At 42.8% G+C, this 16,880-nt stretch overlaps 1 protein-coding gene across 1 annotated transcript in view; it reads left to right on the forward strand.

Moving 5' to 3' along the window:
- Positions 1 to 372: 372 nt before the first annotated feature.
- The window catches only part of IL2RA (interleukin 2 receptor subunit alpha), a 50,922-nt gene continuing 34,414 nt past the window's right edge, over positions 373 to 16,880 (forward strand). Inside the window, exon 1 of the mRNA XM_006772614.2 lies at positions 373 to 624. Coding sequence (XP_006772677.1) covers positions 561 to 624 — 64 coding nt within the window. The 5' untranslated portion in view covers positions 373 to 560. The remainder of the gene's footprint in view (positions 625 to 16,880) is intronic.

Consider the following 16,880-nt stretch of genomic DNA (forward strand, 5'->3'; position numbering starts at 1 on the left):
TCAGTGGTCACACAGCTTTAGGAATTGCCGTCTACGGTCAAGGCTCCTCTTACACAGGCCATGCTCCCCGATCTGTCTGACCCCTGCTGACTCCCCAGGGAGCTGCAAGTTTGGGGGAAGACCTCAATTTATGAAGTGCTAGATGAGACCACTGCCAAGAAGTGCTTGCTCACCTTCCTTTAACGGCAGGGGAATCTCCCTTTCCTGTTCTGGGTGAAGCTGAAGAAGACTCAATCCTTCTCACCAACCTCAGCCCACACCTCCCAGCAATTGAACTTGAAAACACCTGGTTAAAACCACTTCCTATCTGAGACTAGAGAAGAGAATGTCAGGCACGATTTCCTGGCTGAACAAATCAGCCTAACACTTATAGAGAGCCACTCCTCACTGTCACAGAGACTGGATGGACCAGCAAGGATGACAACCCTAATGGATTGATCCTTTCATCTTCCATCCTCCCAGCACGATGCTAACAAGAGGCTGACTGGAAACCCAGAATTCTGCAGAGAAAGATCTTCTCTTCACTGTCCCCAAGTAGGCAGTCTATCCTAGGTGCCAAGATGAAGTCAAGCTTGCTGATGTGGAGATTCTTCACATTCATCATGGTAACTGACTGCGTGACAGGTAAGGGGTTACGGGTGCCCTCAGGAACTTGGAAAAGCTATTGGATGTTACTTCTCCCCAGCCACAGATTTACAGAGAGCACTTAGGTACAGAGAAGGAGGTTGAATCCTGGGCTCCACCCGTTCTTCACAACCCTCTGAAGACCCATTTTATGCCCCAATTGTTCCTGATCTATATAAAGAGCTAGGAATGATGGGCTCTCCTGTCATTACCCAGTTAATTTTGGGATGAATAGAGTGGTCTGATAATTGAAAAGAAATTTTCTTTTATTTCCCAATGGATTTAGTTTTCTGCTGCACCCACCAGCTATTAAGATATGGCTAAAAATATGCTCGAAATCTCTCTAAGAGCAGGTAAATGTGCCTGGATGTCAATAACTCATGTAGGAAATATTGGGGTAATTTAAGATCTCAGAATAGTTTGGCTTCAAGGATGTATACTTGGTTCTCTACTGCCTCAGGAAATCATACCTAGGAAGCTTCTTATATGTGCGATTTTATAGACATTTTGGAAATATAAGTGTGCTCACTTTCAGGACACTTTTTCTTGTGTTCTTATGTGTGTATATGCATGTACTATGTATGTGTATAGGATATATATATGTATATGCAAGTTTTGAATTTCATTCATCCTTTCACATGGGGTTTGTCAACTTTTTTTTGGATTTTTTTTTTTTTAAGAAATAACTACCAACTTCTACCTCAAAACCATCCTTCCTACCTGAGTGTGAATTTTCTCATAACTTCTCTTGCTTACTCAGGAAGACAGATAAGGTGGCAAAGTCTATAATTTCATATCCTTAATGTCTAGATATATAACAATGCTAACTGGCCACAGAAAGATGTGCTAAGAAGTGAAACACAATGATGCATAGTCTTTCTGCTTGTTTGGGGGAAGTGGCCAAGTTATGTTGGGCTGTGAACTGACACAGGTGTAGGTACTTCTTCACTTTGGAGCTAAAGTGGGCATGACTTTAGGAATGCTTATAAGGTGATTTCTCTCTCAGCAGGGTCTTTACTAAGTGGGAGGTCAGTTCAAGCCAGAACAGAGAAGTCTTTATAATGATACATGTCCTATTTCTGGGAAACAAGTTTCAAGTAAACTTGTGTTATTGCTAGCAAATGGTGATTTATCTGAGGAATAGTCTTGGTGGCAGTGGGGCAAGTGGAAGTATTATGAGGACTCTTTCATTCACTCAGTTCTCCAAAAATCTATCCAATATCTCTTATTCCTATTTTCAGCACTGTAGGAAATATAAAAATAAACCAGACAGTCTATATCCTTAAGAGATTTATAACCTAGTAAGAGGAAAAAAGGCATAGACATAACAAAAGTAATGCAGTAATAAAGTTTGAATGTGATAAGATCTATGGGCGCTATTAGAGAAGGCTTCGTGAAGGAGGCATGCAAGAAGAGCCCTGATGGATTAGTAAATTTCCATAAGTAGAGATTCCAGACAGAGAGGACCATATGAGCAAAGACACAGGAGAGCATTAGAGAACCACAAGTGGTCTGCTGCAACCCCCAGCATTGCATGGAGATGTGAGGATATTGGGAATTAAGATTGGAATGGTAGGATGAGGTTAAATTAATGATCCAAGGCCTTAGATAACAAGTTAAAAAATTTTAACTCCATTTGGTAGTCAAGAAAAGACTGCTAGAAAGAAAAGTTATCATCTATAGAGTGCCTTCTATGTGCTGGTATAGATCTTATTTTAATCTTTATAACGACTTTGCAATGTGGATGTCACAAACCCACTAGATGAAGAAGAACCCAAAATTCAGAAGTCTCACAGGCCGTAACAGAGCTGGGGCTCAAACCCAGGTCTCTCTTCCTTGTGCTCTGTCTGTTCTGTTCCCTTGAGACAGAGTCAGAGCTCTGTGGAGAGGTCTCTGGTATAGGGTGGAGAGACATTAGGTGCACAGAGGCAGTTCATGAGGCTCTGGATAGTCCAATCCAGAGGCAAATGAGGACTTGGTGGTTAAAGAGAATGAAGTGGGTTGGGTAACAAATAATCTCATCTCAGACTTTTTCCTCCAAGAACCCAGTCTTAAGTTTTTTTATTCATCAGGAGTGAGAGGTCTCAATTGAAATCAAACAGGTTGTCAACAGATGCAATTTCTAGCTGATTCATAAGGCAGATTTTCATTCTGAAAGTTTCCAAAGCCACCATTTAAAAATTGTATGTGTTACAATTAATCAACTTGAATGTTTTTAGTCTCTATATTACTGGGTCCTGGGATGTGGTTAAAAGAAAATTCTCCTGATGTTACCATGGCACATTATTGAGGCACTTTTCTCAGAATTGTGGAAATTCTGAAAGTTTATCTATGCCTTGATCATCTTTCTTTCATTCTAGGAATTCTGTGAACAAATCTTCATCCCTTAGACTAAAAAATAAAAAAAATTAAAAAAAAGCGCGGAAACCCATTAAGATGATATTTCTAATTATCCCTTCCTGTAAAGATTACTGCCCACACTGGAATTTCCCATCTTCACATTTGTCATTAAAACAAAAAATATTTAACTCTTCACACCTAATCATTCAATTTCTCTATATCAGCCATGGGCAAACTACGGCCCGCGGGCCGGATCCGACCCGTTTGAAATGAATAAAACTAAAAAAAAAAAAAAAAAAAAAAGACCGTACCCTTTTATGTAATGATGTTTACTTTGAATTTATATTAGTTCACACAAACACTCCACCCATGCTTTTGTTCTGGCCCTCTGGTCCAGTTTAAGAACCCATTGTGGCCCTTGAGTCAAAAAGTTTGCCCACCCCTGCCTATATCCTAAAATGTTATTACCACTATTACCTTGCTCATCTTCAAGGTATACCTCAGTGAGCCCTGGCTGTGTAGCTCAATTGGTTAGAGCAGTGGTTGGCAAACTGGGGCTCACGAGCCACATGCGGCTCTTTGGCCCCTTGAGTGTGGCTCTTCCACAAAATACCGACATCTGCACATGGGCCATGAAGTTTCAATTGCACTCTACGTACGTAGTATTTTGTGGAAGAGCCACACTCAAGGGGCCAAAGAGCCACATGTGGCTCGCGAGCCGCAGTTTGCCGACCACTGGGTTAGCGTATCATCTGCATACACCAAAGTTTTGGGGCACATACAAGAATCAACCAATGAATGCATAAAAAAGTGAATTACAAACTGATATTTTTCTCTCTTTCTAAAATCAATAAATAAAAAATCATTTAAAAAAAAAGATATACCTTGGTGAGACAGGGTTTTGGTAAGCATAGGAAGTATCTCATAAAATAGTTTCTACTTCTTAAAAAATAGTCTGTCTTGCCCTAACTGGTTTGGCTCAGTGGATAGAGCATCAGCCCTATCCACTGGACTGCAGGATCCTGGGTTCAATTCCAGTCAAAGGCACGCACCTGGCCCTGGTCGGGATGTGTGCGGGAGGCAATCCATTGATGTGTCTCTCTCACATCGATGTTTCTCTCTCTGTCTCTCCCACTTTCTAAAAATCAATGGAAAAATATCCTCAGGTGAGATTTAACAACAACAAAAAAGTGTGTCTTACATGAGCAGTGCTGTATACACATGTACATATGCTCCATTTTCGATTTAAGAAAAATGAGGCACAAAAGAATTGACTTCACAAATGGACAGTTAGAGATGCTAGCAGAGAACTGTGGGTGAGCTCTATAGCCCCACCACTTGACCCCCCTCATCTCAAAGAAAAGTATTCTTTAAAAAATTTTGGCTAAATCCTTGAGTATGCTGAGTACTTCTGTGTAATTTCTTGTTGAAGTCATTCCTATAATAGCTAGAGTGACCCTTAAGTCAGGCTATCCCTCAACATGGTGGCCACTGGAGTTATTTCCCTGTACCTCTCATTGCCCAATGAGCTGTACTGGTAGAAACCTTGCAAATAGAGCTCCCTTAGGGATTAGGGCATGTCACCTGAGGTCAGTGGATAGAAGAATTAGAGGGAAACTGAACTTTGCAAGGAGCTGATAGAGGGCCAAAGCACTTCCTAACAAACATTATTGGAGGACTAAAGAGAAGACATGTGAAGGATGTGATTTTTGACAAATTTGTATACTTCCCTGGACCTCAGTTCCTCTTTGTAAAATGAGAGGGTTGATAGAGATGATTTCAAGGCCTCCTTCCAGTCTATGTAAAGAATTCTGATGGGGGGCGAGGGCAGGTGGGGGGCAAAATAAGCTCTGCTTGAAAGGCATTTTCAAGCTGGGGTTCTTTGGGACAAAAAAGTTTCCCCCAAATGAAGACATACACAACAGGGTCTGGGCCTAGCGACCTTTCAGTGTCAAAGTACCAAAGCTGACATCTCATTGTAGGTTATTTCCAACTCCCTCTGCTGCTCTCAAGCATGACCCAGTGCCTTAGTAATTGTTGCAGTTATAAGAGGCAAGGCAAAAACATCACTCATTGTTGGCCTTCGGCTACTAGTTTGCTTCTTTAAGGAATTTTTGCTTGAAACCATTTCCTCGTTCCTCACAGGAGAGATCTTAGATGAGTGGGAACCGATTTCTCTTCTCTTTATCCCAGGCCATTCCCTGTGAGAAAAGGAAGAGTATCTTAATTCAATTGATTGCTTCAAAAAGTTATAAGCCCTTCACCCTGAAAATGTTCAAATAGAAGCTTGGCCACTCCTGTGTGATGCCATGGAGGGGTGCATGCCAGCCAGGAAGGTAGACGGGTGACGTTCTGGGCTCCTTCCTACCTCTTCATTCTGGTTCTCCTCTGCCTCCTTCCAACCTGTATTTATTTTAAAAAACATATATAACATATATATCTTTGAAGATTTCAGAGAGGAAGGGAGAGGGAGAAAGATATAGAAACATCAGCGATGAGAGAGAATCATTGATCGGCTACCTCCTGCACGCCTCACACTGGGGATTGAGCCTGAAACCCGGGCATGTGCCCTGACTGGGAATCAAACCGTGATCTCCTGGTTCGTGGATTGATGCTGAACCATGCCAGCCAGCCCACCTGTACTTTTTACTTCCCCTCCGAGAAAATGAAATTAGGGATATGTGATTTTCATCCTTTTCAAATCCAAAAGAATCCAGGTAACATATAAGTGTGGATTCTTGGTTTTAATCCACTGTGTGCTCCCCTACTCCAAACTTTGGGTGGCAGTGAGAAACATAAAAGGAAGGAGAATTTGAGTGGGAAGGTGACTGCGGCTGGGTGAGGGGAGTCAACCAAAAAGGTAAAATGTGAACCATGAGTTTATCTGTACAGGGTTGGACAAAAGTAGGTTTACCGTTGTTCATATGGAAAATTCCATAATTAATAAATAATAACACAAGAATAAACTGTTTTGTGTACTCCCAACTGTAAACTTACTTTTGCCCCACCCTGTATTTGGTGAACTTCCAATAGCCAAACATCCCGAGGAAGGAGCTCCTCCACTCCTGCCCTCTCCACAAAGGCACAGGCTCCCTTCCTCTGGGAGCAGAAAGAGGAACTGATAGGCTCAGATCCCTTTGGATTCAGAACTTAGGGTTTCCTCCCTCTGGACTGACAATGTGTATCCCCCTGGCATCAATCTATGGCCTGTCTGAGGCCCCTCTGTCGCTGGGGGTCTCTACACTTCCTGAGACCCTCTTTCTCTTGTTCAATTCTTTGTCTAGGCAGCTATCAGGTAAGGAAAGATTAGAGACCCTTAAAGAGCTCCCTTATCTCCTGCCAAACTCTTTGGTGACCCTTCCTGATGATTTCTTCAGGAAGTTCTGGTTAGGTAAAGTCATCTGCTGCCCCAAGTACCATCAAAAATGGGGAGGGGACGGGGAGAAAAAGGCCCAGCAAGCCTCACTACATAAAGATGAACCTCATATATCACTCCTATGTACACAGCCTGCATTTCTCAACAGGAAAAGCAACGTGATAACAACAATCCATCTAGCTTTTGGTTCTTAATTAATTTATTTTTTGAGTGGTAAGTTGGTAAATCCTTGAGAAAATGTGATGAGATCTATCAACTGTCTTCTTTAAAAAAAGTGAAAATGCATGAAATTTTGAATAAAATTCTTGGGGATTAAAGCCTCCCTATAAATCAGGGTCCCCAGGTAAGACATCTGATTACATTATTTGATAGCTTAACACCCATTGTCTTGAACAGAGAGAATGAGATACAAGAAGTTAACCTCCCTGGAAAGGGAACTATAATTGGCAAGGGCAACCTAAGAGGTCTGGGAGCCTAGATAAGACAGCAGGTAAAGGGTACCCAGGACAAACCAATGACACAAGGCAAGCAAGAAAAGTGGCAAAGCTAGGACTAGAATCTAGATCTCTTAAATTCCAGTCCAATATTCCCTGCATGTCTCTACACAGACTCTCAATGACAAATGCATCTAGCAGGATTACTGAGGTGAAAAAAGTAATAGTCCTTGCCCTCAAACTGTTTTTGGCTGAACAATGAGGATGAAACACCTGCTGAGCAATTCTTCTCTTGACTGACAAGGGAAGCCAACAGTGTTTGCCAATGAGTCAACAGCCCATCACTGAATCCCCCCACAAGGCTTTCAAATAAATCACCCATTTAGGGGAAAAGAGTAATATAATTATTTCTAGATATTTTAGGTATTTTCCATTCTAAGATTACTCAGATAGTTTTTGGCTATTTGAGTTGTTTTAAGGTTACTCTGGGACTTGCTGCCTTCAATAAGGAAACACCAGGAAATGCATTTAGGCATATTATATATAGGTTTTATAATATAAAATAATATACACACACACACATACATCTATACACATATATATAAGCATTTGTGTGTGTGTGTGCATGTGTATGCATGCTGAGCAAAATGAGGCTAAATGGCTAGTGATTCTCTGATTTAAAGAAAAAACTTTTGCTCATACAAAAAGTATCTCACTTTAATCCTCTGTCTACACACATCACTGGGACCTGGTAGACTTCATTCACACAATAGATCCCTGGATCAGCATCACCAAGGCTGCATGACACCTTTGAGTAATAGTTAAGAAGCCCAGGATCTTATTTCCCCACATCCAAATGTTGTCCCTGACCCAGTCCCAGCTAACTGCATGCTGGTGGCTAGAGTATCCTGACAGCTCACACCTACACCCCACCACCCAGTTCATGGGGCTTCTGATTAGCAACTCTGCCTGCAGCCCAGTGCCAGGCATCCTGCCTACAAGAGGAAACTAGGGCACCACAGTGTGGGTGTCATAGGAGGGGTCACCAAGCTGGGAGAAAGATGAAGGGAAGGAGTAAGGTGCTGGTCAGAAGTCTGTGCCTCTGGGCAGGCCCACCCCATGGTGGAAGGAGAGGGTCAGATTAGCCAGACATGCTTTCTGGGCTGCTTTCTCCCTTGCTCAGGAGTCCCCACACTCCTTATTCCAAATGCAGTGAAAGAATAGGCTGGTGTCAGACTAGGAGCAGTTGAGTATTTTTTCCTCAAAAAAAAAAAGAACGAAAGAAAGAAAAAGCAGCATGTTTCTAAAGATTAAAAGGAAGTTCAAAGAAGGCAATTGGTTCCTTTACACTAAAGAGCATGGAAAGTTGACTAGTTTCCAGTAGGCCCTGATCGCCTGTGGTGACAAAGAAGGGTGAGCTGATGAGCGAAGCTGTGAACTGGAAAACAGATGGCTGGTTACGGCAGGCCGTGCACAAATACTGATACCAACACATAGTTTCTCCTTTCAGGCTTATTTATTCTCAGCCTGTTCCAATAAATATTTTAAACTGTAATGCTAACAACAAGAGCGACTATTCATATTCTATAGGCTATCTTTCAGGTATTGTGTGAAAACATAGTATTACTTCAGCTAATCCTCAAAATAAGGCAGGCCGTATTGTTATTCCCATTTTACACCTGGAAAACTGAGGCTTATAGTGCAATGTCACACAATTAGGCTGTAAGCCGGGCAGTCTCACCCCAGAGCCTGCGTTCTTTACTGTTCTTCTAACCCAGTGATGGCGAATCTATGACACGCGTGTCAGAGGAGACACGCGAACTCATTTTTTGGGTTGATTTTTCTTTGTTAAATGGCATTTAAATATATAAAATAAATATAAAAAATGTAAGTCTTTGTTTTACTATGGTTGCAAATATCAAAACATTTCTATATGTGACACGGCACCAGAGTTAAGTTAGGGTTTTTCAAAATGCTGACACGCCGAGCTCAAAAGGTTCGCCATCACTGTTCTAAACTGCTGCTAAGGGTCAAAGATATATGTGCCGTGTTAACAAGAAGTTCATTTTCACCCTTTCAAAAGTTGAAGTACATATGTCCTGGGGTAAGTCCCACTGCTTCTGTGGCTGTGCATTAATGTGCCTGTGCCTATAGGAACCAAACCCTGATGCCACGGGGAGCTGTCCCTTAATGTAGGAGAGGGATGGTCCCTTAAGGCCCATCAAGTCCCTTGAGTCTTAAATTCTCTGAATCTTGCTGTTCCCCTTCAGTGCTCCTTCTACCCTCAAAAGAGCAGCTGGAGTTGTCTTCCTTGCATTTGACGGTGCTTCAAAGAAACTTCAGTCGGGCCACGTCTGCCCCAAACGCCCACAAAACAGAGGAAATTCTGATCACCTCCGGGCATGAGTCAACCACACCATGTTCAGGAATTGCCATCTCTGCCCACGGAATCACCCACTCTTTTCTGTTTGGGACCAAAATAGATACCTCCTTCAGCAGCCTCACTGCTTTCTGTACTCTCAGCAATAAAAACAAAGGCAGGATAGGTGGGTGCCTCTAAGGCAACATGGTGGGAGATTTCTCTGCTGTGATGGTTTTCAGAGTGAAAACATTGCTGCCAAGGTAGAGCCGACAGACAGGGATGGGTGGGACAGGTGGAAGAGGGAAGCCATAGGGTGGCTGGGGACAATCTTGCCTGTGGCAGACCTTCCAGTCATTTGTTCATTCCTTTGTTTATTCATTCATTCAGCAAGTATGTATTGAGCAACTACTATGTGCCAAATACAAAGTAGGAGATGAATGTAACCCAGTCCTTAGTCTCCAGGAGCTCACCAGGCAGCAGGGGAGAAATACATGGCACAGATAATTACAACCCAAGATTTAAGGTACAAGAGTAAAGAAAGAAAGAGTGATGGAACACACAGATAGATAGATGGTCATTCTTACTGCAAGTCCCAACATCTTAAGTCAATAACTGCCTCAAGTTTACACTAAAAAAAAAAAAAAAAGGAAGCTGAGAGCATTGTTTGGTCATTATTAATGACTAAGATCAAACACTAATTTTGAATTTGGAAAAACATAGAGAGAGGATGTGCAGAAACTATCTTTTTCTCAAGAAATTGCTTTACAGGAAAATGGAAATATTTCAACTGGGGGTATTTACAGCTCTTTAAGATCCAACTGTTTGATTTTCCCTGAAGCCCCCAAGTGGTGCAGAAGCCCCATTTACAGATGGTGCTGACCAAGTGCTGCCTCCCCAGCGGGGCACGAACCCTTCCCCCACCCTAAACACCCAGGGAGGACGGAAGGAAACCTAACAGGTTTGATTTATGTTATTCTGTGCTTAAAAGCAAAGCAACAGTGGTGGCTTGTTTTTTTTATTTCATGAAATGAGCCCTGTAGAGCAAATTGGCCCTTCTCCTCATTGAAAGATCAGTTATCACGATACCAAGTAAAGGGCAAAGAATCATTTCTAAGAGTTTTGTTTGAAGTCCCCAAAACACAAGTTGACGTCAGCTTCTTCCTGTCTCAGAGCGCTGTGAGTTTCCCGGGAGTTTTGGGGGTGATGACTTTACAAGAGGTTGCTCATCTGACACCTTTCCTGACTGTGGCCAAGGCTGTCTCGGCTTCCCCGACTGATGAGACCGGGCACAGCCTTCAAACCCAACTGAGCATCTGTGTGGTATCTGTTTCCGGCCCCTGTGGTAGTGACACCTCTGTTCAGAGCCTGATTTAGAATAAAAATACTTTGAAAAAAGAAAACTCCTTATTTTAAGTGGAAAGCAAAACAAGCAACTACAAACACACACACACCCACCCACCCCAAAACCATTTAAAATAAAAGGGCAATTTCTTCAGACATCCTGCTGACACCCAAGAGAGCACGGAGACCGCAAAGGGTTAGCATTTCAGCTCTCGGTATTCAAACATTTTTTCATTTATTTCACTTTTGGCTTTCACTGCATTTCATTCATTGGACCATGAATTTCACTTTCTCTCTCCCAGGGAGTCTTGAGTTTCCCTCCTCTGGTCTGGGTTTGCCATAGGCTGGGGCAGGAGGAACTTTGACCCAGAGCAGGCCGGGCCGACTGAGCACCCTCCATTCCGCCTCTTCATGTGGTAGTAATTGCGGCTCTGAAGCCTTTCTGTGGGCCAGACATGCCTCAAGCTGTACACTTTTCATGTTTTATCTCGCGGAATCCTCAGAACAACCCTATGAGACAGGTACCATTATTATCAACCCCATTTTACAGGTGAGGAAATAGGTTGTGAGGCCCAAAATAGCAGTAGAAGTGGGCTATCTGCTCCATCCTTGTACAAGGAAAGCAACTGTCCCATGGCTTGTATGCAAGCCAGCCTCCCATGTCTCATTTGAAGTCATTCTTTGATTTATCCCCAAATTAATCTCTCCTGAAAGCAAATTTCATGATGACTTTTCCCCGGTCAAAGAGCTCAAATCATTTCCTACTGCCTATAGGACACATCTAGTTGGCCTGGCATCTAATTTTCTTACCTGGATGTCCACATGTCCTCTGCAGAGGGCACCTCAGCTCCATGCACCCCTGCCAGCACCTCTCCTCCTATTCTTCACCTGTGGTTTCAAAGCTTGGTTCCTAGGGAAGCCTTATTTCCGGCCCCCCATCCTCCTTACTGGAATAATCTTCCACATCTCAGCTGCCTCCTTGGGATTCTGACCAACTGGAAAATATCTTGGGAGAGCAGAAAGGGCTCATTAGGGAATCTATAGGCTTGAATTCAGATCCTAGCTTGGACTTGCATGACTCTAGTTTCCTTTAAACCAGGCATCGAGTGCCATTCTCTGCAGGCACTAGCAAGGTGGTGGGATCTCATGGACACAGTGTGGTAAGCACTGTCTGAAGAAATGGCAGGGTAGCCTGCGAGTGCAGAGGAATCCCACAAAACCAAGGCTGGGGTGGGCCCAGAAGGCTTCCTAGAGAAAAACGACAATGAGGGAGACCTGCAGGAGAAGCAAGAGTCAAGAAGGGAGAAACTAAGTTTTAAGTCCAGCATGAGCAAGGCCAACGACAAAAGACACAGTGAGTTCCGAGCGCGGCACATAGTTCGCGGCTGGAGCATTCAGGTACACAGCAGAGGCGGAGACTTTTGAAGCTGGGTGTGAGCTATATCACAAAGCCTTGCCAAGTACAGGGGTAAGCACTGTATCCTGAGAGGAACAGAACACCGCAGAGCAGACTTAGGCAAGGGAGGGACATGATCTGGAGAGTTGGCACCTGTCTTCATTGTGAATGATTAGCAGCAGACGGGATGGGAGTCAGGAAGTGGCAGACCCCAAAGGCGCTGAGTTAGGCTGCTAGGTGAGGTGAGAGTGGATGGTAGGCAGGTTTCTTGAACCTCCAGGGGCTTCAGTTGCTGTGGGTATCAAATGGGAACAACACCCCTCAACCTTTGCCCACTGGCTATATAAGACAGGCTGCCTAAAATAAATAGGATGTAGAAGGTGCTCAATAAACATGACTTGCTGGATTTCTAATCTGCATGACCAAAGGCCCAGTGGACCTTTCCACATAGCTATCTCTCAGGCTTCTCACACTGAATACATCCAGAATTGCTCCCCCAGGCTCTTTCTCCCCCATTTTCTGTTTCAATGGCAACACCATTATCCACCCAGCTGTCCTGGAAATCTGGGAAGATTCCTTGTTTCTTTCCTTTCACTGGTCCCATGTACCCAATCAAGCCCCAATCTCTGGAGACTCCAGCCCTTACAATCTCCAACTTCTCTCCATGATCACTCTCCTCACCCGCACTGAGAAGACCCACTACAGCATCCCCACAATGCAGGACAGATGCAAGACAAGGGCAATGGGAGGTCATAGGCTGCAGTGACCACAGGAACAGATGCAGCCAAGGCACAAAAGGGAGGAAAGGTCTGAACGATACAGCTGTTAGGCTGCTGGGTCTAAATACAGTGGGGCCTTGACTTACGAGTGTCCCGACTAACGAGTTTTCTGAGATACCAGCTGTCTCTCGGCAGAGTTTTTTGCATTGAGTTGACAGAGTAATTTGAATTAACGAGCTCCTTAACGAGCTCAGTCTCCGAACGAATTAAACTCGTAAGTCAAGGCCCCACTGTACTGCCTTTGCGACGGACAGGCTATGTGGCTCTGGGAAGGTCATTCACTGAGCCTATCGGTGCCTCACTTCCACCACCTATAAAATGCAGATGATAAGAACTACTTATCTAATAATTAATTAGTTATTCAATGATTCTTACTGATAATTATGTTAATTAAACTATAGTACTTTGTATATTATTTACCATATATTTAATTCTATTTTAATAGTATACTATTGTATTATTTAGCATTACTATTTATAATAGCCTATTTCATAGGCGACTGAGAGGAACAGGGGAGTCAATGTGTGTGAAGTGCCTAGAATAGCTCCTGGCGTGCAGTTACTCTGAGATACCTTGCTCTTATGCAAGCAAGCAGATTGAGAAAGGAGTCTTGGAGCCCCCTTTCCGTCCTGACATTCTATGGCTTAATAAATACTTGCCCTATAATGGAGTGAAAAGTAACATCTCTTCAACATCATGCTGACTATGCCATTTAACTTCCCAGGGGGACAGCTATAATGACCACATCCTTGATGAGTTCCATTTGTTACTTTTTAGCACAAAGCAATTCCCAGTGAATCAAGGTAACAGATCTTAAGTTTCCATGTCCTTAGAAAATTCAGCCACCTTGGATTTAACGCCCAATATTAATGCCCATTGCAGGCCCAGAAACCATGATTTCACAGGGTAACTAAAAATTTATGTAAGGCAGGAATGGTGTAGAGCACTGAGAACGTGGAAGGCTGTGTTTCCCTCAGTGCTGGCTGAGGGAGAGCAGCCCACTCTTGAGTCCACAGACTGAACTCCACAAAAGCCTTTAAGTTAACACATTGCAGACCAGTAGTTTTATTGCCAGCTTTACCCAGTGGTCAGATAAGTTTCTACTGAATGAGTACAAAAAAACGTTTTACATAAATGTTAAAGGCATGCTTTAAAATTAAATACCCATTGCATTTTGAAGTTATTTATTACATGTTCTTACAAGCTAATATCTTTTTAAAGTATGATACTTTGTAAAACACTGTATAATATGAAGTAGAACCAAACAAAGCTGGCAACTGTAATGCATTTCTCTTCTCTTACTATTACTTTTGCATACTTTGCAAACTTTAGTAGGATATTTCTTTTTATATAAAGTTTCTGCAATTGAAACGCTATTGTAATAGTTATCTTGGTATATGTGATGCCCCAATTCCAGATACGGCTGAAGTAGTGACAGAATAGAGTCATTCAATTTTTTCCATGCACCTGTGTAAATTTTCATATTGCAAATATACCCAGTCTTGCTCTCACATACCATTATTACAAGTAAACCATATTTAATAATTTTAGCTGGATTGTTCAAAATATAAGACGTCCCCTTCAGGGAATCATGCCTTCATCTAATGATAATTCTCGCCATAGGTTTATAGATTGTTTGAAATTTACTAAAAAAGTGGTCGAGTACAGAATGAATTTTAAATAGCCTGGATAAAGATTTAGTCATGTTTGCATTGTCATTGAAATGCTAATAAGTCCAGATTTGTTCAAAAACGATTTTGACTCATCGTCTGAGGAAATATTGGAACAGCTAGAACTGGATTTTAGACCAATATTCTTTCCAAGTATCCTTTCGAGCATGCCCCATTAGCACTATAAGTCCTAAAATATTTTTCATATCTGTTAGAGTAACAGGAGACCACTTTATTGCTATTGAAATTTTGTGTTTTCCCAAATTTTGGTTATAATATATGCTCAATTGATGACAAAATAGTTCAAACAGATTGTCATCAAAATCAAGTTGGTGACTTCAATGATGTTTTTAGAATCACACGGTATAACTAGAACCCCAGAATTACCTTCAAATTTTTCCAAATTAGGTTGAAAGTCCTCTTTTGACCAATCATTATCTTGGCAACCAAGACGCAAATTACACTCAAAATCATGTGTAGAATTGTTCAAATTTTCAGGTTCAGAATCACTTGAAATTACTATTTTTCACCTTTTTGAAGGAATAACTATATCACTGCCACTGTCAAAGCTTTCATCACTTTCACTTGGAATTGGCTTTTCTAGCCCTAACTGGTTTGGTTCAATGGATAGAGCATCAGCCTGGGGACTCAAGGGTCCCAGGTTCGATTCCGGTCAAGGGCATGTACCTTGGTTGCAGGCACATATCCAATAGGGAGTGTGCAGGAGGTAGCTGATCAACGTTTCTCTCTCATTGATCTTTCTAACTCTCTATCCCTCTTCCTTCCTCTCTGTAAGAAATCAATAAAAAAAAATATTTTAAAAAATTGGCTTTTCTAAGGCCAGACCCTGAGGTATAAGAGAGGATTTTTGGTAACATAACCTCCTCCCTATCTTGTGTTTCCCACCCCATCATCCCACTGGAAGTGCAAGGTCAGGGGCAGCATGGTGGGGGTCTGGTGAGAACCTGTTTCAGGGTCACAGATGCCCACCTCCTGGCTGGGTCATCACATGGCAGAGAGCAGGGAGAGGAAGGCAGCTCTCTCTGAATCTTAGAAGGTCATGAATCCCATTCATGAGGCGTCACCCTCATGGCCTCATCTAACTGAAAAGGCACCACCTTCTAATACCATCACATTGGACAGTAGGGTATTGGGGGGGATGGGGTGGGTACAAATATTCAGTCCAAACAATGTACGCTTGTGTCTTGTTTAAAATTGTGATTTTTAAGAGCAAAGAGTGCCTTCGAGTGAGGGGCCCAAGCGTCACTCCCAGGAAATGGGAATGGAGTGGGTGGCTGAAGGCAACATTTGAGCCAGGGTCAGTCCAGGTTTTGCACATGTGGATTTGGTGTGCTGACACAACTAGTGCCTGTGTCGACGTGGCTGGTCCTTGCCTGACACCCAGACCCGGGCTACGGTTCTGAGGAGAAACCCTGTTGCTGAAGTCTCCATTGTTTCACATGACTTTTTCCTTTTTCCATCTTTTCTTTGTTTGTCTTCTGGTCTTAAGTTTCTACCTGGCATCATACTTAACCTATCTAATATTCTTTACAGTCTCAGTGGAAATTCCGTTGTTATCCAGTTGAAAATCTTCTCAACTCTGCAGTCTAATTCCGCAGAAAACGCTCCTCGTAGTAGAAGATGTAGAAGATGGTGGGTGGGATTCACCCAATTCTCATATTTCTACTAAAAATATTATTCCATCCTAAGAATTAGGTTTCAAAGATTTGAAGGAAAACTGCTTTTAGATTTCAGAGAAAGAACAAGAGTATATTTTTACCCCCTTGTTTTTCTTATCTGACAACCCTTTAGGTTTCATCAGGTTGACATTCTGTGGTGAACTTGTGGTTAACCCTTTCACGTACAGAAGCTTGAGAAGACTTGAGGGGCAGAGAATAACAGTTTCAACATTTCACTGGCAGAAGCGTTTGAGATTCCGAAACATGACAGTTTCGATGTAGATTCAGCTGCTGGGAAAACTATTTTTGGTTGCCTGCCTTCTTTTTTCCTTCCAAGGTGAAGAGAAAATAACTGGATTCCCACCCCTGACTCCCGTTTTATTCTTGGTAACAAGTGTTGAAGAAGGCACCGGTTGTTTTCCAGAAGGGTCTTACCCCATGAGCCACTCATTCTTCAACTGTGGAAACTCTGACTATTTGACCTAGTAGGCCCAGCCAGGCCTCAGGAACTGTGGGTCAGAAAACACGGAGATCATAGATGCTAATCACTGCAGAATGTGCCCGACTGCACCCAAGTGTCCTCCCTCAGAGCACACAGTCTCCCCTCTTATTTCCCCAGGGAACCAGGCGCCTTTTCTTTTTCTTTAATCCTCACCTGAGGATGCATTTTTTATCCCACAACCTAGGTATGTGCCCTGACTGGGAATCGAACCTACAATCTTTTGGGGCTCAGGATGGCGATCCAAACAACTGAGCCACCTAGACAGGACAGTGCCTTTTCCTTAATGACAGTAATTTCCCTTGATCCGGTTGCCCCAGCCCCCATCCTTGTGACGTCAAACTTTGCTTCTGCCACATTCCCCTCAACATTTATTCCTG

This window comes from Myotis davidii, unplaced genomic scaffold, assembly GCF_000327345.1.
Source record: "Myotis davidii unplaced genomic scaffold, ASM32734v1 scaffold544, whole genome shotgun sequence".
Classification (NCBI taxonomy): Eukaryota; Metazoa; Chordata; class Mammalia; order Chiroptera; family Vespertilionidae; genus Myotis; species Myotis davidii.